General features: G+C 39.5%; 2 gene segments (V, D, J or C); both read right to left on the reverse strand.

Moving 5' to 3' along the window:
- Positions 1-277: 277 nt before the first annotated feature.
- Positions 278-742, reverse strand: LOC119876577. The segment is given in 2 exon segments: positions 278-597; positions 697-742. Coding segments are annotated over 2 exon segments (366 nt in total).
- Positions 743-13,086: 12,344 nt separating this feature from the next.
- Positions 13,087-23,129, reverse strand: LOC119876578. The segment is given in 4 exon segments: positions 13,087-13,209; positions 17,313-17,570; positions 22,856-22,965; positions 23,069-23,129. Coding segments are annotated over 4 exon segments (537 nt in total).
- Between the last annotated feature and the right edge of the window lie 326 nt (positions 23,130-23,455).

The following is a 23,455-nucleotide window of genomic DNA, read 5'->3' on the forward strand; positions in this document are numbered from 1 at the left end:
ACTGCCATTTTTGGATGTGGGAATATTTCTGTTTCTATGACAACAAACTTTGTAAGTTAGAGACTGAATACGTAAGCACAGAACCCTGTGCCCAGAGAGACTCCCTTGGGGAAACTGCTCCTTGGAGAGGAAACCTAGACCCTGACAGGAAATCTGCTGATAAACTCAATCTGCACCTGCTCCTGGGCCTTCAAGACAGAAGTGTTGAGTAGTGTGCACGCCCTGGTGGTCCCGATCCCCTTCTACAGGGAGGTTTGTGTCTGGGCTCACACTGAGGTCACCTCACTGTGTCCTTCTCACAGTAATACACGGCCGAGTCCTCGCCTCCCAGGCTGTTCATCTGCAGATACAGCGTGTTCTTGGCATTGTCTCTGGAGATGGTGAATTGACCCTTCACAGCGTCTGGGTAGTATGTGCTACTTCCATCACTGCTAATCTGTGCGACCCACTGCAGCCCCTTCCCTGGAGCCTGGCGGACCCATTCCATGTAGTAGCTACTGAAGGTGAATCCAGAGGCCACACAAGAGAGTCTCAGGGATCCCCCAGGCTTCACCAGGTGTCCCCCAGACTCCACCAGCTGCACCTCCCCCTGGACACCTGCAGACACAAGACATCCTGGTCAGGAAACTCCCACATCCTGTTTCTCTCACTCACATCCACTCACAGACTCAAGGTCTCTTGTTCTCCATGAATTGCCTTTTAAAATAGCGGCAAGGAAAACCCAGCAGAGCACAGACTCCATGGTCGTTTGTGTTGTGTCCTGAGCACTGAATGGGGTCACCTGGGGATCCTGGGGCTGGAGTTCCTCTCCCAGCTGCAGGGTCGGGGCTCAGCTTGTTTAATCAGTGGAGGGAGGGCCCTATTTGCATGTCCCCTGACTATATTGTCACCTACCAACTTAGATTCAATTCTTAATAAGTTATATACAAAGATTGCTTCACAACCCCAGATCAGTTTCTTTTGGTTTCACAGTGGGTTTATGATGTTCTAATCCATCAATGTATTAATCTTTGCATTTCTCTTCCTTTTTAAAGGTCTTTCTTTAGTATAGGTCATTTTTAAACAGTATTTTCTCTGCTTAATGAAGTTTAGTCATAAATATTTATTTTTGGTACCAGTATAAAGTTGATTGTTTTGTAAATTTGATACAGAAAATGTGTTGTTAGTGTGTAAGATTTAACTTTATTGTCTATGTTGATTTTATTTCCTGAATTTTGTTTGAGCTCATTAGTTACTTGTAATTGTTTTTTTGAAATAATTTTCCTCATTGACTATGTATATGCAAACCAATTATTTAACTTCCTGTCGACTGATTTTAATATCTTTTATTTTATTATTGCCTAATGTCAAGGGTAATCTTAGATTTAGGTGCATCAATATTTTCCCTGTTATTTGTCAGATTCTTTACTCTAATATTTTTTCTGATATATAGCAGAACTAGGAGAGCAAATGAATTTCTTTTTGCATGTGGATCAGCTCCCTAATATATGATGTGGTGTGGGACCTCATGAAGGACAGGAAGTCTGTTCACAACTTCTGCCCAATTCTGATTGGAGATATATATCTTTGGTGTGTGTTGAGATTGATAAGTTCATTTTATTTTATTTTTTTTAGATAAGTTCATTTTAGATTTGAATTCGAGCCTTTAATCTGATAAGACATTTCCAAATATCTTCTCGCATTCTCTAGGTGGCCTTTTAGTTACTTTGAGTGATTCCTTTCCTGTGAAATGCTCTTTCCTTGATGAAGTCTCCATAGTTCATTTTCCTTTGTCTTCCCTTGCCTCTGGAGACACGTCTAGAAGTGGTTGCAGCTGAGGTAGAAAAGGTGCTGCCTGTGTTCTCCTGAGGATTCTGATGGTTTCCTGACTCACATTTAGGTCTTTCATCAACATTGAGTCCATTTTTGTGAATGATGTAAAACAAGTGTCCACTTTCTTTCTTCTGCATGTGGCTCTCCAATATTGCCAACGGCATTTCTTGAAGAGATTTTCTTTTATTCCATTGGATATTCTTTTCTGCTTTGTCAAGATTTTTTGACCATACTATTCTGGGTCCATTTCTGGGTTCTTAAAGTTTTCTATTTATCTATAAGTGTGTATTTTTTTCCAGCGCCATACTGTCCTGGTGATCAAAACGTCGTAATTTACCTTGCAACCAGAATCAGGATGTCTCCAGCTTTGCTTTACTTTTTCAGTATTGCTTTGCCTAGTGAAGGTCTTTGTGGTTCCCTAAAGGTTTTTAGATCGTTTGCTCAAGCTCTGCGACAAATGCTGGTGGTATTTTATAAACCTGGCTTTGAAAGGATAACTTGCTCTTGGTAGCATACTTATTTTTTCAATATTTATTCTTCTAATCTATGAGAATAAATATTTTCTATCTACTTGTGTCTTCCATACTGTCTTTCATAAGTGTTCTGGATTGTTTAGACTATACATCCATCCCTCTTTGGTTAGGATTTTCCCTCATTATCTGATGATTTCTGGTGCAATTATAAATTGCATCCAGTCCTTGTTTTTCTTTTTTCTATTTCATTTGCACTATATAGAAAAGCCATTGACTTCCTTGTATTCATTTAACATGCTCCAATCTTGCTGAAATCCGGTGTAGGTTCTAGAAATTTTTTCAAAGGTATCTTTGGGATTTGAACTTAAAATAACTTGCCTGTGAAGAGTGAAAGTTTGATTTTTTCTTTGCTGAGTTGGAGGAAATTTCCTTCTCTTTGCTGTCTGATTGACGAGGCTAGGCCTTCTACCACAATGGTGAAGAACAGTGGTGACGGAGGGTATCCCTGTACTGTTCCTGATCTTAGGGGAAAAGCTCTCAACTTTTCCCTGTTGAGGAAGACATTCTCCATGTGTCTTCTGTAGATGGCTTCTTTGTTGAATATGTTTCCCTATGCTACACAGCAAGAAATGTTTAACATGAATATATAATCGCTCTTGCCAAAAGCATTTTGGGCATGAGTTGAGATTATAAAATGGTCCTTATCCTTTGTTTTATTAATGATCCAAATGCCATTGTTGGATTTGCAGATGCTGGTCCACACGTACAGACCAGAAATTAGGCCCATTTTGTCATGGTGAATTATCCTATTAATGTATTGATGGATCCTGTTGGTTAGGATCTTGGTGAAATTTTGCATCCATATCCATCAAGGATATTAGTCTGTAATTCTTCTTTTAGGTTGGATCTTTGTCTGCTTTTGAGGTCAAGGCAATGCTACCCTCTGAAAATGAGCTTGGAAGTTTCCTTTAATTTCTATTTTTTGGAAAATTTTCAGGATAGGTATTAATTCCATTTCAATACTTCTTGCATTCCCATGGGTAGCCATCTGTCCCAGGACTTTTGATTGTCAGAAGACTTTTAAATATGTTTGATTTTCATTCCTTGGTTTGGAATCTTTACAGATTTTCTTTTCATTCCTGTTTCCGACTGGGTTGTTTCTACATTTACTTGAAGGCATCCATTTTTTCTCTGATTGTTGAATTTGTTGGCACGTTATTGCTCATAATGTTCTCTCTCTTTAATAGTTTGTTTTTTCATGTATTTATTCAATATTTATTTAAGCTCAATTTTCCAACATAGAGTAACACCAAGTGCTCATCTCATCACGTGCCCTCCTTAGTACCCGTCACCCAGGTACCATGTCCCACCACCTACCTCCCTACCTACCTCCACCTACCACCACCTCCCTACACCTCCACCTACCACCACCTACCTCCCCTACCTTCTGAATCTATTGATTTAAGTATTTATTATTCTTAGTTTCTTAAATTTCCTGGATTGGAATTCCAGTCATTCCCACAGTACGGGCTTCCTTCTCTTCTTCTTGGTTATTTGTCTGGGCTAATTATTCTGTAGACATATGACAGACCTAAGTGGAGATGTATTTCATGTTGCATGTGCATGAGCTCCCTGGAACACAACACAGGGACAATGACTAAAGTGGGCAGCCCTTGTGCTTCTTACACAACAGAACGTTGGGTTTGTGGAAATATAAGACCGGGATATTGTGTTTGGGTCGGTAAATTAGTGAGGAAATGACAAGGGTGGTTTGCACTGCCTTCTGGGCCCCATAGACCATTCTAGTGAAGAGGATGGTTCACCCCTCCTGGTTCAGAGAAGGGAATTTTCCCATGGGAGATTTAGTTCCTTCCAGGAAGGTGACATAGGAGTTTCAGCCTCTATGTCCACTGGATGATTCTCATGTGATTTTTTTTCTTTTTTATTTATTTATTTATTTTTTTTATTGGTGTTCAATTTACTAACATACAGAATAACACCCAGTGCCCGACACCCATTCACTCCCACCCCCCGCCCTCCTCCCCTTCTACCACCCCTAGTTCGTTTCCCAGAGTTAGCAGTCTTTACGTTCTGTCTCCCTTTCTGATATTTCCCACACATTTCTTCTCCCTTCCCTTATTTTCCCTTTCACTATTATTTATATTCCCCAAATGAATGAGAACATATAATGTTTGTCCTTCTCCGACTGACTTACTTCACTCAGCATAATACCCTCCAGTTCCATCCACGTTGAAGCAAATGGTGGGTATTTGTCATTTCTAATAGCTGAGTAATATTCCATTGTATACAGAGACCCAGCTGACATATGGGATGGCATAGTTTATTCTCCTTCAGTATAGCATGTTTAATACTCATGGTGGGAATGACCCCCTGTGTGGGTCCTGACTTGACAGAAGGGCTTCAGGTTTTCATTTTTGAATGCACTGTTGGTTGTGGGCTTTCCATAAAATGTGACTAATTCACAACACAATCTTTTATGCCTTGATTGTTAAGATATTTTGAAGATAAAAGTGTTTTAGACATTGTCAAGCCGTTTTAAGCATCATAGGAAAGAATAATGTACATCCAATCCTTCACTCTGTTAATACAAGGGCCCTATTTATGATCTGGGTGTGTTGAAGCATCCTTGCATCCCAGGGATGATTTCCTCTAAGTCATCCTGTGTGATCTGTGCATGTGCTGTTGGATTCAGGATGCCAGGATTTTTGCATTTCTGTGCATCTGAGATATTCTCCATGAGACCCTTCTTGTGGGGTCTTGTGTGAGTTTGCTGTCAGACTCATCCTGTCCTCCTTAAATCAATTTGGTCATGTTCCATTCTCCTTAGGTTTTGGAAGATGTTGAAATGTTTTGGCCTTAATTCTTAAAATATTTTGAGTATTTGTAAATATAGCCATTTGATTTGGCCTTTACATTACTTTATTTTTTTAAGTTTCATTGTTTTCTTTGAGGCAGAATTTTTATAAAGATTTTATTTATTTATTTATGAGAAACAGAGAGAGAGGCAGAGACACAGGCAGAGGAAGAAGCAGGCTCCATGTGGGGAGCCTGACATGGGAATCAATTCCAGGTCTCCAGGATCAGTCTTGGGCTGAAGGTCGTGCTAAACCCCTGAGCCACCTGGGTCACCACAGGGAGAGTTTTTGATAACAGTTTCAGTCTCCTTATCTGTTCCGTTTTGTTCATTTTTCATTTCCTCATGAAACAGTTTAATTTTACTGAAAATACTAGTAATGTTTTACTTTGCCTCAGTTATCCAGTATCTTTGCTGTGTGTTGAGCTAGATAAGTTCATTGTAGAATTGAATTCAAGCCTTTAATCTGATAAGACATTTCCAAATATCTTCTCCCATTCTGTAGGTGGCCTTTTAATTACTGTGAGTGATTCTTTTGCTGTGAAAATGCTCTTTCCTTGATGAAGTCCCCATACTTCATTTTCCTTTTCTTCCCCTTGCCTCTGGAGACACGTCTGGAAATGGTTGCAGCTGAGGTAGAAAAAGTGCTGCCTGTGTTCTCTTCAGGATTCTGTTGATTTCATATTTAGATCTTTAATCAACTTTGAGTCCATTGTTGTGAATGATGTCAGAAAAGTGTCCCCTTTTATTCTGCATGTGGGTCTCCAATATTCCCAAAACCATTTGTTGAAGAGATTTTCTTTTTTCCATTGGATATTCCTTCCTGTTTTGTTAAAATTTTTTGACCTTATATTTCAGGGCTCATTTCTGGATTCTCAAATATTTCTATTTCACTATACATCTGTATTTGTGTCAGTGCCATACTGTCATTATGATCACAATGTTGTAATCTACCTTGACAACCAGAATCAGGATGTCTCCAGCTTTGCCCTGCTTTTTCAGGATTGCTATGGCTATTTGAGGTCTTTGTGGTTCCCTAAAAATTTTCAGATTGTTTGCTCAAGCTCTGTGAATAATGCTGGTGATATTTTTATACACCTACTTTGAATGTGTTACTTGCTCTTGGTAGCACAGATATTTTATCAATATTTATTCCACTAATCTATGAGAAGAAATATTTTCAATCTACTTGTGTCTTCCTTACAGTCTTCCATAAGTATTATGGAATGTTGATACTGTACATCCTTCCCTCTTTGGTTAGGATTTTTCCTCATTATATGCTTATTTCTGGTGGAATTATAAATTTCATCAACTCCTTGATTTTCTTTTTCTGTCTCGTTTGCACTATATATAAAATCCACTGACTTCCTTGTATTGATTTTAAAATACAATTCAGATTTTACTGAACTCCAATATCAGTTGTAGCAATTTTTTCACAGCAATCATGGGATTTGAACTTAAAGTAACTTGTATGTGAAGAATGAAAGTTTGACTTTTTATTTGCTGAGTTGGAGGATTTTCCTTCTCTTTGTTGTCTGATTGTTTTTTTTAAATTTTTATTTATTTATGATAGTCACACACACACACAGAGAGAGAGGGGCAGAGACACAGGCAGAGGGAGAAGCAGGCTCCATGCACCGGGAGCCCGACGTGGGATTCGATCCCAGGTCTCCAGGATCGCGCCCTGGGCCAAAGGCAGGCGCCAAACCGCTGCGCCACCCAGGGATCCCTGTTGTCTGATTGTTGAGGCTAGGACTTCTAGCATTATGGTGAAGAACAGTGGTGATGGTGGGCATCCCTGTCCTGTTCCTGATCTTAGGGGAAAAGCTTTCAAATTTTCCCTTGGAGGATGACATTCCCCATGTGTCTTCTGTAGGCGACTTTTATGAATTTGAGGATGTCTCCCTATCTCCACACAGCAACATGTTTTTATCAAGAAAGTTTAATCTCTTTCGCGAAAATTTTTTGGACATCAGTTGAGAGGACAAAAAAATAATGTCCTTTTCTTTTATTAATGACTCAAATCCCATTGTTTGATTTACAGATGCTGAACCACCTTTGCAGACCAAAATTTAAACCCATTTGGTCCTGGTGAATTATGCTATTAATGTACTGTTGGATCCTGTTTCTTAGGATTTTTTTTTTGACAGAACAATTTTGTATTTGTTTTAGAGAGAATAAATAACCACATTTTCAAATTTTCACTTCTTTCTTAGACTGATCGCTGGAACCCAATTTCAGATTAATTTCTAACACTTCTGCTGGAGGGATATATTTATTTATTTATTTATTTTTCACTTTTATTTTTTTTATTTATTTTTTTATTGGTGTTCAATTTACTAACATACAGAATAACCCCCAGTGCCCGTCACCCATTCACTCCCACCCCCCGCCCTCCTCCCCTTCCAACACCCCTAGTTCGTTTCCCAGAGTTAGCAGTCTTTACGTTCTGTCTCCCTTTCTGATATTTCCCACACATTTCTTCTCCCTTCCCTTATATTCCCTTTCACTATTATTTATATTCCCCAAATGAATGAGAACATATAATGTTTGTCCTTCTCCGACTGGCTTACTTCACTCAGCATAATTTCGCATCCATATCCATCAAGTCTGTAATTCTCCTTTTCAGTTAGATCTTTGTCTGCTTTTGATATCAAAGAAATGATACCCTCAGAAAATGAACTTAGAAGTCTCCTTTAATTTCTATTTTTTGGAACATTTTCAGGATAGGTATTAATTCTTTTTAAATGCTTGTTGCATTCCCATGGGCAGCAATCTGTCCAGGACTTTTGATTGTTAGAAGAATTTAAATATGTTTGATTTTCATTTCTTGGTTTTGGGTCTGTACAGTTTTCTATTCATTCCTGTTTCAGATTTGGGTGTTTCTTCATTTATAGGAAGACATCCATTTCTTCCAGATTGCTGAATTTGTTGGCATGTTATTGCTCATAATGTTCTCTCTCATTAATAATTTATTTTTAATTTATTTATTATATATTTTATTTAAGTTCAATCTGCAAGCATATAGTAACACCAAGTGCTCATCTCATCTCGTGCCTTACTTAGTGTCCATCACCCAGGTACCTTGTCCTACCACACACCTCCCCTTCTGCAACCCTTTTTCAAGTCCCAAAGATAGGAATCACTCATGGTTTGTCTTCCTCTCTGATTTATTCCCACACATTTCCCCTCCTTCCATTATGATTCCATTCACCATTTCTAATATTCCACATATGAGTGAATCTATGATGATTGTATTCATTGGCATAATACCCTGTAGTTCCATACACGTTGATGAAAATGGTACTTACTGATCCTTTCTAATAATGGAGAAATATTCCTTTGTATATATAAACCGTATCATGTTTATCAATTCATCTGACAAAGATCATCATGGCTTCTCTGAGAATTTGGCTCTTGTGGACATGGCTGCTATAAACATCGAGTTGCAGGTGTCCTATTTCACTGCATCTGTATCTTTGGGATAAATCCCTGACAGTGCAATTGCTGGGTCGTAGGGAGATCTGTTTTTAACTCTTTGAGGAACCCCACACAGTTTTCCAGAGTGGCTGCACCAGTTCACATTCCCACCAACAGTGTAAGATGGTTCCCCTTTCTCCACATCCTCTCCATTTGTTGTTTTCTTTCTTATTAATTTTCCTATTCTCTGAGGTGTGAAGTGCCAGCTGAATGTGTTTGGATGTACTTTTCTCTGATAGAAACTGATGTGGAACGTTATTTTCATGGACTTGTTGGCCACAAGTAGGTTTTATTTGGAGAAATTTCCGTTCATGTTTTCTCCCCATTTCTTGACTGGATTCCTTGTTTCTTGTGTGTTGAGTTTAAGTTCTTTATAGATGTTGGTTACAAGTTCTTTGATTTGTCATTTACTAATATCATCTACCCTTCTGTATGTTTTGTTTTAGATTTGTTGACAGTTTCCTTTGCTCTGCAGAACATTTTTTTTTTATTTTTGATGGAACTCCCAAAATGCACTTTTGCTTTTGATTCCCTGGTCATTATACATATGCCTTGCAAGAAATTGCTGTGGCTAAGTTCCAAAACGTTGTTCTCTCTCTTCTCCTCCTAGAGATTTTGGTGGATTGTTCTCTCATATTTAGATCTTTTAACCATTTTGACTTTATCTTTTTGCCTGGTATAAGATAATGGTCTACTTTAATTCTTCTACATGTGTCATTCAATTCTCCCCATGCCAATTATATTTTAGGCTGTTTTATTTTCCCAGGGGACATTCTTTCCTATTTTATAAATTATAGACCATATGTTTGAGGATCCACTTCTGGGTTCTATATTCTGATGTATTGAACAGTGTGTATGTTCTTTTTTTTTATGTTCTTTTCCCAGTACCACACCATCTTAATGATCACAGCTTTGCTGTACAGCTTGAAACCAGATTTGGTTTTCTTTCTCAACCTTACTCTGGCTATTGGAGCTCTTTTCCAATTTTATAGATATCTTAGGATTGTTTGTTCCATCACTGGGAAGAAAGCTCGTGGTATTTTGATAGGAATTGCATTCAATGTCTATATTGCCCTGGGTAGCATAGACATTTTCACAATGTTTATTATTCTGATCCTTGACCACAGAATGTTTCTCCATCTGTTTGTGTCTTCATTCATTTCTTTCATACGTGTTCTCTAGATTTAAAGTACAGATCTTTACCTCATTGGTTAGGTCTATTCCTAGTTATCTTATGGTTGGAGCCAATGTAAATCAGTTTAAAATACCCTAATTTCTCTATCAGTATCATTGTTAGTGTGTAGAAATGCAGCTGCCTTCTAGCCTTGGTTTGTCTCCTGCCATGTCCCTAAGTTGCTACGTCCTTTCTAGAAATTTTAGGTGATATCTCTTGAGGTTTATATAAAAATATCATGTACTCTGCAAAGAGGGAGAGATTGAATTAATCTTTTCCATTTTGAATGCCTTTTATTTTGTTGTCTGATTGTTGATGGAATTCTATTTCTTTTGTGAGCAGAATCGGTGAGGGCCTGCATCCATGCTGTCTTCCTGAGTTTAGGGACAAGCTCTTTTAATCCCCATTGAGTATGAGATTCACTGTGAACTTTCCATAGATAGCCTTTAAGATATTGAAGCATGTTCCCTCTACCCTCTACTTTGAGGAGTTTTAATCAGGAATGCCTGCTGTAATTTTTCTTATGAGTTCTCTGCATCTAGTTAGAGGACCACATACATCTTGCCTTTTCTAATATTTTATAAAGATTTTATTTATTTATTCATGAGTGACAGAACGAGAGCAAGAGGGAGAGAGAGAGAGACAGAGACAGAGAAAGAGTTAGAGACATAGGCAGAGAGTGAACAGGCTCCATGCAGGGAGCCTGACATGGGACTTGATCCTGTGACTCCAGGTCACGTCCTTGGCCAAAGGCAGGAACTAAATCTCTGAGCCACCCAGGCATCCCTCTTTGTCTTTTCTATTATTTTTTTGACTATTATCTACAAATACTTATTGTAACACTTGAATAGAACTACAGGAAACCCTTGGCATTTATAGAAAATATTGATTCATTGTTAGGTTACAAAAATTTATACATAGCAAAATTTAATGCCCTTTACATAGAAAATATTAGACTACTTAAACAAAACTTTCAGAAATTCCTGGTAATAGCTACAAGAATTAGAAAATTAAAATTAGGGCAGCCCGGGTGGCTCAGCAGTTTAGCACCGCCTTGGGTCCAGGGCCTGATCCTGGAGACCCGGGATCGAGTCCCACGTCAGGCTCCCTGCACAGAGCCTGCTTCTCCCTCTGCCTGTGTCTGTGCCTTCTCTCTCTCTCTGTCTCATGAATAAATAAATAAAATCTTTAAAAAAAAAAGAAAATTAAAATTAGGCTTGAAACACTGCCTCTTCTAGAACACTGGACTCTAACAGCACCTCCATTGCTAGAAAAAATATTTAAGTCTGTCATGCAACAGGAAAACAAAACAAGCTATTTTGGAACAACTATTCTACACAGAAGAGAACTTCTCCCAATTAAAAAAAGGTGAAGATCCAAATAGGCATTTTTAGGCATTAACAAGAACAAAAAAAATCCAAATGAAATATTATACTTGATGTTCAATTTTAATAGCATCTTGATAAAGGTATGCTTCCTTTCATTTTAATACATTTCTGCACATGTATATGTTTTAAAATCCAGGAAACAGCCAAACTACAAGTTAATTGTTAACATGAATATGCATAATTAACCCTATATTATGCAGCCCCTTTTAAAAAGCACTGATGCACCCAACAGCTATATGTATCATTTCTTTTTTTTTTTTTATTTATTTATTTATGATAGTTACAGAGAGAGAGAGAGAGGCAGAGACACAGGCAGAGGGAGAAGCAGGCTCCATGCACCGGGAGCCCGATGTGGGATTCGATCCTGGGTCTCCAGGATCGCGCCCTGGGCCAAAGGCAGGCGCCAAACCGCTGCGCCACCCAGGGATCCCGTATGTATCATTTCATAAAGAACAACACAGTTTACCATCACTAATACCCAATACTTATAATCACTTAATGTTCTGGAGCACAATGATTTAGAAGGCAAGTTTCTTTTGAAAGTGGCTTAAACTCAAGCAGGTGTTTTTTGCTGAACATTGAGCTTGTGTTATTCCAGGAAAGTTTTCAATTTAAAAATGAAGTAAATACCCATTCTAATTTAAATTACTTAAGTATTCAAGTCTATAAAAGTAGGAGGAGGTCTGTGGTCTATTTGTAAATGAGGTTTTGGTTTTTAGATAGTTGGTATGAAACTGTAAACTTGCTATTCAGACCACATAAAAATGGTTTAGAATGGTGGTCATTTTAATAAGGTAACACTTCTTAATTTTTTTTTATTTATTTGTGATAGTCACAGAGAGAGAGAGAGAATGAGGCAGAGACACAGGCAGAGGGAGAAGCAGGCTCCATGCACCGGGAGCCCGACGTGGGATTCGATCCCGGGTCTCCAGGATCGCGCCCTGGGCCAAAGGCAGGCGCCAAACCGCTGCGCCACCCAGGGATCCCAAGGTAACACTTCTTAATTAAGAAAAACATTTGTGGAACAAAAGTCTATGAATTATTTTGGGTCTTCTGTTGTATAATAAGTTCTTAGAAATCTGAAACAAATACTTATTAAGGCAGAGCTGACATTTATTTCCCAGGATGAAGAATGACAACTGGGCCATTTTATTCAAGGAAATCTATTATGAATTTTTTTGGAAAGCTTGTCAATGAGTCAGAATCCAGCGTCTTCAATGGTAGGTATAGTATATTTATAGTATATTCTTTTAGAATTATTGAAAAATAAATTTCTGATTGGATCAGGAGACTAATGTGTCCTGGAATTAAAGAATAGAGAAGTCAGTTAATTTTTTTAAAAAGCCAATTGTTAAGAATCACATGACCTTGAGCCAAAGTTTAATAAATGTCAGCTTTCAGAAATGGAATCCTCACCCCCATTCCATTATATTCCTTAGATAGATCAATTTACTTGAGGACTGATGGCATATGTGAATTGATGGTCAAATTCCTTGATGCTGGCACATCCTTAGTCCCTCTCAAGGAGTATGCCATATTCTCAGCACTCCTCTTGGTAGGATCGCTCTACCAATAAACGTGAATATGCCACAAATTTCAGAAAGATTAACAATCATTTTGTCAAAGTGTTGCCTTTTAAAATGGCGAACATGAAACCTCCAATATCTGCTTTATAGAAAAAGATTTACCTACAGGAATGTTTTCCTAGAAATACATCCCCGCAGCTTGAGACAGACAGTGAAGTGTTTTTACTTCTACATATGTTTCTTTGGTGGGGTACACATATGTACTGCAGAGCAGCTGTCTGATGACTACTCAGAGCTGCAAACTCATCAGCCGTAACACTCTGGCAAACATTTATGTGTAAGAATTGAGTTGTTCTTTTCACCTAGACTGGATATCTTTCAGTTCCTGTTCTTCCTTTGCTTTGATATCCTGGTAAGCCTGCATTTTGCTTGCATCCTTTAAGTAAGCCCAGTCAGAAGATAGTATCATGAGGAAGTGGATCTGGAAAAGAAGCGTGAGCATGATTGGTAGTGAGCATGTCAGAAGGCAAAGCAAGCTGCTAGGCAGATTAGACCGTCTTTACTGTCAAAAGGTAGAGAGGGTTATTCTGTATTAATACTCATTCTGCTGTCAGAGCCATCAGATACTGGAAGCATGCTCTACTAGTATGCTTAAGAGGTAAAAGGCTGAAAAAATTAGTATACAGACATAATGAACTAAAAAAAATGGTCAAAGTTATTGTTAAGAAAAAGAAAAAATGAAATAGGAGAGGATATTTTTTTTCGGACTTTTTTTGTTTTTGTTTTTGTTTTTTATCATTTTGGGAGTAATTTTAACTAACACAGATGTTCAGAAACACATTGTGTGCTTCTTTTAAAATCAGTGTCGTGCAAAGATCTTTACTCTCTGTGGATAAAAATCAATTCCCCAAAGGCCTAGAAGTGAATAATACTTATTTTGAGTAACGAATATAAACCATGTATTTAACATGGCAAAATTACCTGAATGTCAAGACTACAATTTTAAGACCTCTAAGCAAAGCACGCAGTCTGTGTTAACACATTTTCAGTAGTGAAACTCCAGGTTTTGTTCTCTAACTGCCATTAGTGCATTTCAGAAAGTGTACAAATCCTTCTTCTTTAGAGTTGATATGACCAACACTTCTTTCCCGCTTATTTTCCTCATCTTTCCTGCAAAATCTACATCTCCAGTGCCTCATATTTCCCTTTCAACATATCTGAGACTTTCAGATCCAGGCACAATTTCTGTTTCCCTTAAAACCTGACGTGCAGTTGGAGACCTGGCTCTGAGGAATCAGGGACTCTGCACCAAAACGCAACAACGTGAGGTTACTGATGGTGTGGCTCTGAAAGTAGGGACTGTGTTGTGCCGAGAGAACACATGCCCCACATTCAGATCCTGGTCTCATAGAAAACAACTGGGTGCTCTTTATTTTTCTTCACATTGTACTCTAGCTAGTGGCCTACTTGGAAGGGCATTTATTTGGTAGTGAGCCATGTAGTCCAAAAATAATGTTTAGTCAAATTTAAAATATGTTTGCCTTTTTTCCCAGAGTCAAAGAAAACAAAATCCAGATGAAAACATCTCTCTGCCATCTTCTCTCCAGCACTGGTATTGGTTATAAAGCAAGCAAAGGTAACTGACAATCATTGACAGATGAATGGATAAAGAAGATGTGGTCTCTGCACACAATGGAATATTACTCAGCCATTAGAAATGACAAATAACCACCTTTTGCTTTGACGTGGATGGACCAGGAGGGTATTATGCTGAGTGAAATAAGTCAATCGGAAAAGGACAAACATTATATGGTCTCATTCATTTGGGGAATATAAAAATAGTGAAAGGGAATAAAAGGAAAAGGAGAGAAAATGAGTGGGAAATATCACTGAATGTGATAAAACATGAGAGACCCCTAACAAAACGAGCAAGGGGTAGTGGAAGGGGACGTGGGTGGGGGGTGGGGTTGACTGGGTGACAGGCACTGAGGGGGGCACTTGGCAGGATGAGCACTGGGCGTTATGCTATATGTTGGCAAATTGAACTCCAATTAAAAAATAAATCAAAAAAAATTTAAAAACTAATGGACAAGGCAGGTGTTACCATGTTTTAGCACTACATTTAGAGATATCGCTCAAAGTTCAAGAAAGTTATTTTTTAATAGATCCTCAGCAATGTCATTACATAACTGAATAATTTTCACAACATGGAAATAGCCAGATCTCATCATTTTGTAATTCATGCCCCACATGGTCGTTGCTATAACAGCATTGGGAAGGAGGAGTTAAGATTCTGGATCAGGGTCCTTGAGCTTCTCTCGTAACTGGAACATGATAGGTAGTTATGCAATCATTCTGATTTCCGATGAAATCAGAGGTCTGGGAGAACAAAAACTGCAAGTCGACATATAGAAAATCGACCATCTTTTGGACATAGGAGGTGTGGATGTTGTCATGACATATAGCTGTGGCGATGATGACAGGAGGGAGGCTGATCCAGAATATTCTTCATAGTAGTATGAGCAGCAGAGAGGAAAATCTGAACCTTTTGATGTCCACTTCCATGGGGATGTGCTGCCTTGAAGGTGCACAGGTGGGAAAGAGGGAGGAATCCCAGGATTCTAATGGGTCTAACGAACCCCAAGGTTGTAGGAAGAATGTGTGGCACAAACGTGATGCACAGCAACTAAGGACAGGAGCATGGACGGTGGCTGAGGACAGTGAGTCCAGGTGTGGGTTTCCTGCTCTATTTTGTCATAACCTGAGCGTTTTCCTGGGACCATATTGTAAAGGACAAATAAGAGATGAGACCCTGTTTAAGTGTTTCTGGGTGATGTCACTGCATTCCCAGACTCTGTGGATTAAACAACAGACACTCATTCTCACAGCTCTGGAGTATGGGATGTCTGGGGTCCAGGTGCAGGCAGATGTGGTATCTGGAGAGAACCCACGTCCGAGCCCGTCCTTTCCCTGTCACCTCATATGGGGTCCAGAGGCAGGGAGCTTTCCTAGTCCTAGTGTATAAGGTCCCTGATCCCATCAGAAGGCTGCACCTCCTGACCTAAGTGCTACCCTAAGGCCAGACCTCATCCTCCCATCACATGGACGTTAGGTTCCAAAACAGGGATGTAAAGGTCACACAGAATGAGCTGATATCAGCACCTGAAGGATCCATGAGTTATTCCCTGCAGGTGGAAAGTCCTCCTCCACCTTTGTTCTCTCAGTTCTCATAATAGTTTAGTTTAATTTGTCATCACACGGTATCTTTGAGTGTCCCCTGCTGAAACCTGTGATCACCAGTCCTCCCTCTTCTCCTCCTGCCCCACCCATGGGAAATCCATCAGGAACCATTGAATTCCCTCCTTTGATGCAGGTGGGACACTGACTCCACACAAGCCCCTCCTGGAGCAGCACCTCATCCCTATGACTGTCCCACAACACACAACCTGAGCCAGTGTCCTTCCAAAATCCAAGCACTTATGATGTGCTGAGAGGCCTGCCCTGCTCTCAACAGACATGATGATGAAGGTGATAAAGGTTTGTACTCTCGTGTCTGTGTGAGTTTTGGGGCTCTTCAGACTACACATCCTCACAATGTACTTCCTGGGGTCCCTTGCTTTCCCAGATTCACACTGATATTGATTCTGTGAGAGTGTTCAAGACTGAAGTCACACCTACACTCCGCCTTCTCTCCATTTGATTTTCTATCCCTTTGTAGTGTCATGACCGGCATGAACTTTATGTTGTTTCTAACATCCTTGCATATTAGAAACGAGGAATACCCACCCTTTGCAACAACGTGGATGGAACTGGAGGGTATTATGCTGAGTGAAGTAAGCCAATGGGAAAATGACAAACATATGATCGTATTTATTCAGGGAATGTAAAAAATCAAGAAAGGGAATAAAGAAGAAAGGAAGGAAAATGAGTGGGAAATGTCAGGGAAGCAGACAGAAGATGAAAGAATCCTTACTCTGGGAAATGAACAAGGGGTAGTGGAAGGGGAGGTTGGCAGAGGGTTGGGGTGACTGGGTGACAGGCAGTGAGGGGGGCAATTCGCAGGATGAGCACTGGGTGTTATGGTATATGTTGGCAAATTGAAATCCAATAAAAATATACAAAATAAAATAAAATCATTGCACAGTGAGCTGGGTGGTTGTATCATGTTCCATGTATACAGTTGGGACTCTTATAAAGAAGTTGTGGTAAATGGAAATATGGATAATAAACTGGTATTAAAGGACAGTAGTAAGAAATTTTAAGCAGATTTATCCTTGAGCATATAAGAAGAGTTGTTGACTAAAAACAACCAACTTTCCAAATCAGAAACTGAATTAGGAATAAGCAAAGCAAAAGCTGTCATTTTTGGACGTTGGAATATTTCTCTTTCTATGACAACAAAGTGTGTAAGTTAGAGACTGAATACGTAAGCACAGAATCCTGTGCCCAGAGAGACTCCCGTGGGGAAATTGCTCCTTGATGAGGAAGCCCAGACCCTGAGAGGAAACCTGCCCAGAACCTCCATCTGCACCAGCTCCTGGGCCTTCAAGACAGAAGTGGTGAGGAGTGTGCACCCCCTGGTGGTCCCCATCCCCTTCTACAGGGAGGTTTGTGTCTGGGCTCACACTGAGGTCGACTCACTGTGTCCATCGCACAGTAATACACAGCAGAGTCCTCGGCTCTCAGGCTGTTCATCTGCAGATAGAGCGTGTTCTTGGCGTTGTCTCTGGAGATGGTGAATCGGCCCTTCACAGCCTGTGGGTAGTATGTGCTACTTCCATCACTGCTAATCCCTGCGACCCACTGCAGCCCCTTCCCTGGAGCCTGGCGGACCCAGTCCATGTAGTAGCTACTGAAGGTGAATCCAGAGGCCACACAAGAGAGTCTCAGGGACCCCCCAGGCTTCACCAGGTTTCCTCCAGACTCCACCAGCTGCACCTCACCCTGGACACCTGTAGACACAAGACATCCTGGTCAGGAAACTGTCCCACATCCTGTTTCTCTCACTCACCTCTACTCACAGACTCAGGGTATCTGGTTCTCCATGAATTACCTTTTAAAATAGCGACAAGGAAAACCCAGAAGAGCACAGACTCCATGGTGAGTTGTCTGTGTTGTGTCCTGAGCACTGAATGGGGTCACCTGGGGATCCTGGAACTAGAGCTCCTCTCCCAGCTGCAGGGTTGGGGCTGGGCTTATTTAATCAATGGAGGGAGGGCCCTATTTGCATGTCCCCTGACTATATATTCACCTACCAACTTAGATTCAATTATTAATACGTTATATACAAAGATTGCTTCACAACCCCACATCAGTTTCTTTTGGTTTCACAGTGGATTTATGATGTTCTAATCCATCAACGTATTTATCTTTACATTTCTGTTCCTTTTTAAAGGTCTTTCATTAGTATAGGTAATATTTAAACAGTATTTTCTCTGCTTAATGAAGTTTAATCATAAATATTTATTTTTGGTACCAGTATAAAGGTGATTGTTTGTAAATTTGATACAGAAAATTTGTTTGTAGTGTGTAGGATTTAACTTTATTGTCTATGTTGATTTTATATCCTGAATTTTTTTTGAGCTCATTAGTTACTTGTAATTGTGTTTTGAAATAATTTTCCTCATTGACTATGTATATGCAAACAAATTATTTAATTTCCTGTTGACTGATTTTAATACCTTTTATTTTATTATTGCCTAATGTCAAGGGTAATCTTAGATTTAGGTGCATAAATATTTTCCCTGTAATTTGTCAGATTCTTTAATGTTTTGTCTGATATATAGCAGATCTAGGAGAGCAAATGAATTTCTTTTTGCATGTGGATCAGCTCCCTAATATATGGTGTGGTGCAGGACCTCACGAAGGACAGGAAGTCTGTTCACAACTCCTGCCCAATTCTGATTGGAGATATATATCTTTGGTGTGTGTTGAGATTGACAAGTTCATTTTAGATTAGAATTCGAGCCTTTAATCTGATAAGACATTTCCAAATATCTTCTCGCATTCTCTAGGTGGCCTTTTAGTTACTTTGAGTGATTCCTTTGCTGTGAAAATGCTCTTTCCTTGATGAAGTCGCCATAGTTAATTTTCCTTTGTTTTCCCTTGCTTCTGGAGACACGTCTAGAAGTGGTTGCAGCTGAGGTAGAAAAGGTGCTGCCTGTGTTCTCCTGAGGATTCTGATGGTTTCCTGACTCACATTTAGGTCTTTCATCAACTTTGAGTCCATTTTTGTGAATGATGTAAAACAAGTGTCCACTTTCATCTTCTGCATGTGGCTCTCCAATATTGCGAACGGCATTTATTGAAGAGATTTTTTTTCCATTGGTTAGTCTTTCCTGCTTTGTCAAGATTTTTTGACCGTACTGTTCTGGATCCATTTCTGGGTTCTTAAAGTTTTCTATTTATCTATAAGTCTGTATTTTTCCAGCGCCATACTGTCCTGGTGATCAAAACGTCATAATTTACCTTGCAACCAGAATCAGAATGTCTCCAGCTTTGCTTTACTTTTTCAGTATTGCTTTGCCTAGTGAAGGTCTTTGTGGTTCCCTAAAGGTTTTTAGATCATTTGCTGAAGCTCTGTGACAAATGCTGGTGATATTTTATAAACCTGGCTTTGAAAGGATAACTTGCTCTTGGTAGCATAGTTATTTTTTCAATATTTATTCTTCTAATCTATGAGAATAAATATTTTCTATCTACTTGTGTCTTCCATACTGTCTTTCTTAAGTGTTCTGGAATGTTTAGACTATATATCCATCCCTCTTTGGTTAGGATTTTCCCTCATTATCTGATGATTTCTGGTGCAATTATAAATTGCATCCAGTCCTTGTTTTTCTTTTTTCTATTTCATTTGCACATATAGAAAAGCCATTGACTTCCTTGTATTAATTTTACATGCTCCGATCTTGCTGAAATCCTGTGTCAGTTCTAGAAATTTTTTCAAAGGAATCTTTGGGATTTGAACTTAAAATAACTTGCGTGTGAAGAGGAAAGTTTGATTTTTTCTTTGCTGAGTTGGATGATATTTTCCTTCTGTTTGTTGTCTGATTCTTGAGGCTAGGCCTTCTATCACAATGGTGAAGAACAGTGGTGATGGAGGGTATCCCTGTACTGTTAATGATCTTAGGGGAAAAGCTCTCAACTTTTCCCTGTAGAGGAAGACATTCTCCATGTGTCTTCTGTAGATGGCTTTTATGTTGAATATGTTCCCCTATCTCTACACAGCAAGAAATGTTTAACATGAAAGTATAATCGCTCTTGCCAAAAGATTTTGGACATGAGTTGAGATTATAAAATGGTCCTTATCCTTTGTTTTATTAATGATCCAAATCCCATTGTTGGATTTGCAGATGCAGAACCACCATTACAGACCAGAAATTAGGCCCATTTCGTCATGGTGAATTATCCTATTAATGTACTGGTGGATCCTGTTGCTTAGGATCTTGGTGAAATTTTGCATCCATATCCATCAAGGATATTAGTCTGTAATTCTCCTTTTAGGTTGGATCTTTGCTTTTGAGGTCAAGGCAATGCTCCCCACTGAAAATGAGCTTGGAAGTTTCCTTTAATTTCTGTGGTTTGGAAAATTTTCAGGATAGGTATTAATTCTATTTCAATGCTTGTTGCATTCCCATGGGTAGCCATCTGTCCCAGGACTTTTGATTGTTAGAAGACTTTTAAATATGTTTGATTTTCATTCCCTGGTTCGGAGTCCTTACAGATCTTCTATTCATTCCTGTTTCTGACTGTGTTGTTTCTACATTTAATTGAAGGGATCCATTTTTTCTCTGATTGTTGAATTTGTTGGCATGTTATTGCTCATAATGTTCTCTCTCTTTATTAGTTTATTTTTCATGTATTTATTCAATATTTATTTAAGCTCAATTTTCCAACATAGAGTAACACCAAGTGCTCATCTCATCACATGCCCTCCTTAGTGCCCATCACCAGGTACCATGTCCCACCACCCACCTCTCTTCCCCAGCCCTTTGTCTGAGTCCCAGGGATAGGAATCTCTCATGTTTTGTCTTCCTTTATAATTTGTCTCCTCTCATTTTCCCTCCTTCCATTATGATCCCTTTCGTTGTATAAGAGAAAGTTTGAGGATTGTCCTTCTGGCACTGACTTATTTCATTGGCATAATACTGTGTAGCTCCATACACGTTGATGGAAATGGTAGCTACTGATCCTTTCTAATGACTTAGAAATATTCTTTTGTATACATAAACCGTATTATGTTTATCAATTTGTCTCTCAAAGGACATCATGGCTTCTCCCAGAATTTGGCTATTGTGCACACTGCTGCTATAAACATTGGGGTGCAGGTATCCTGCTGTTTCACTGCATCTGTATCTTTCGGGTAAATCCCCAGCAGTGCAATTGCTGGGTCGTAGGGCAGATCTATTTTTAACCCTTTAGGAACCTCCACACTGTTTTCAAGAGTGGCTGCACCAGTTCATATTCTCACAAACAGTGGAAGAGGGTTCCCCTTTCTCTACATCCTCTCGAACATTTGTTGTTTTATTTCTTATTAATTTTCACCATTCTCTGTTGTGTAAAGTAGCAGCTGATTGTGTTTGGATGTGCTTTTCTCTGATAGAAAGTGATGTGGAGAATTTTTTCATGTACTTGTTGGCCATATGTAGGTCTTATTTGGAGAAATTCCTCTTCATGTTTTCTCCCCATTTATTAACTGGATTCCTTGTTTCTTGGGTGTTGGGTTTGATAAGTTATTTACACATGTTGGATACAAGCCCTTTGCCTTATATGTTATTTGATAGTATCATCTTTCCTTCTGTATGTTGTGTTTTAGTTTTGTTGACTGTTTCTTTTGCTGTGCAGAATTATTTATCTTGATGAAGTTCCAATAATTCATTTTTGCTCTTGTTTACTTTGCCTTAATGGATGTATCTTGCAAGAAGTTGCTGTTGTCAAGTTCAAAAAGGGTATATCCTGTGTTCCCATCTAGGATTTTGATGGAATCTTGTCTCATATTTAGATATTTCATACATTTTTATTTTATCTTTGTGTACGGTGTAAGTGAATGGTCTAGTTTCATTCTTCTGCTCGTGGCTGTCCAATTTTCCCAGCACCATTTATTGAAGAGACTGTCCTTTTTCCACTGGAGAGTCTTACCTGCTGTGTCGAATAAGAGTTGACCATGGATTTGAGGGCTCATTTCTGGGTCTTCTATTCTGTTCCACTGATCTAAGTGTCTGTTTTTGTGCCAGTAATGCACTGTCTTCATGTTCACAGCTTTGTAGTGCAACATGAAATCCGGTATTGTGATGCCCCCAGCTCTCGTTTTCTTTTTCAGTATTTCCCTGCGTTTTTGGAGTCTTTTCTGATTCCACACAAATCTTGAGATGATTTTTTTCCAACTTTCTGAAAAAAGTCCATGGTATTTGATAGCGATTGCATTGACTGTGTAAATTGCCCTGTGTAACATTGACATTTTCACAATACTAAATCTTCCAATCCATGAGCATGGAATATTTTTCCATCTCTTTGTGTCTTCCTCCCTGTTGCACAGGGAGTGCTGTTGTGATTCAGGAAAATGTTCAGTTGATGAGTATGGAGGTATTTGTAATTGATTTATAGTCCAGGTCAGGGAAATTTAAGTTCAAGTAGTGAAAGTAGTACCATTGTTTACAAAAGTATGCAGATGCTAGAGTTGTTTTCCCAAGTTTCTAAGACTGAGAATGAATACTTTAACACAAAATCCTATGTCCAGAGAGACTTCGTGGTGAAAACTGCTCCTTGGAGAGGAAGCCCAGACCCTGACAGGAAATCTGCTGATAACCTCAACCTGCACCTGCTCCTGAGCCTTCATGACAGAAGTGTTGAGTAGTGTGCACCGCCTGGTGGTCCCGATCCCCTTCTACAGGGAGGTTTGTGTCTGGGCTCACACTGAGGTCCTCTCACTGTGTCCCTTGCACAGTAATATAGGGCCATGTCCTCGGCTCTCTGGCTGTTCATCTGCAGATACAGCGTATTCTTGGAATTGTCTCTGGAGATGGTAAATTGGCCCTTCATGGCGTCTGCGTACCTTGTGCTACTTCCATCATTGCTAATCCTTGCGACCCACTGCAGCCCCTTCCCTGTAGCCTGGCGGACCCAGGCATGTAGTAGCTACTGAAGGTGAATCCAGAGGCCACACAAGAGAGTCTCAGGGACCCCCCAGACTTCACCAGGTCTCCTCCAGACTCCACCAGCTGCACCTCACCCTGGACACCTGCAGACACAAGGCATCCTGGTCAGAAAATTGCCCTACATCTTCTGTTTCTCTCATTCACCTCCATTCACATACTAAAGGTATCTTATTCTTCATGAATTACCTTTTAAAATAGCGATGAGGAAAACACAGGTGGGCACGGACTCCATGGTGAGTTGTCTATGTTCCGTCTTGATCACTGAATATGGTCACCTGGAATACTGGGGCTGTGGCTCCTCTCCCAGCTCAAGGTTGGGGCTGGGGTGCTTTAATTAGCAAAGGGAGGACCCTATTTGCATGTCCTCTGACTATATCTTCAGCTTTAGACTACAATTCAATTCTAACGAGTTTATAACAAGGATTGCATTACCTTTGCAGATCACTCTGTGATGATGTCTCTCAGGAAATATCAAGTTCTCATCTATGAGCAGAGTAATCTTTTCATTTCTGTTTGCTTTCTAAAAAGTCTTTCATCAAAATAGGCCAATTTTAGTATGATATCTTATCCTTT

This window comes from Canis lupus, chromosome 8, assembly GCF_011100685.1.
Source record: "Canis lupus familiaris isolate Mischka breed German Shepherd chromosome 8, alternate assembly UU_Cfam_GSD_1.0, whole genome shotgun sequence".
In the NCBI taxonomy this organism is placed as follows: Eukaryota; Metazoa; Chordata; class Mammalia; order Carnivora; family Canidae; genus Canis; species Canis lupus.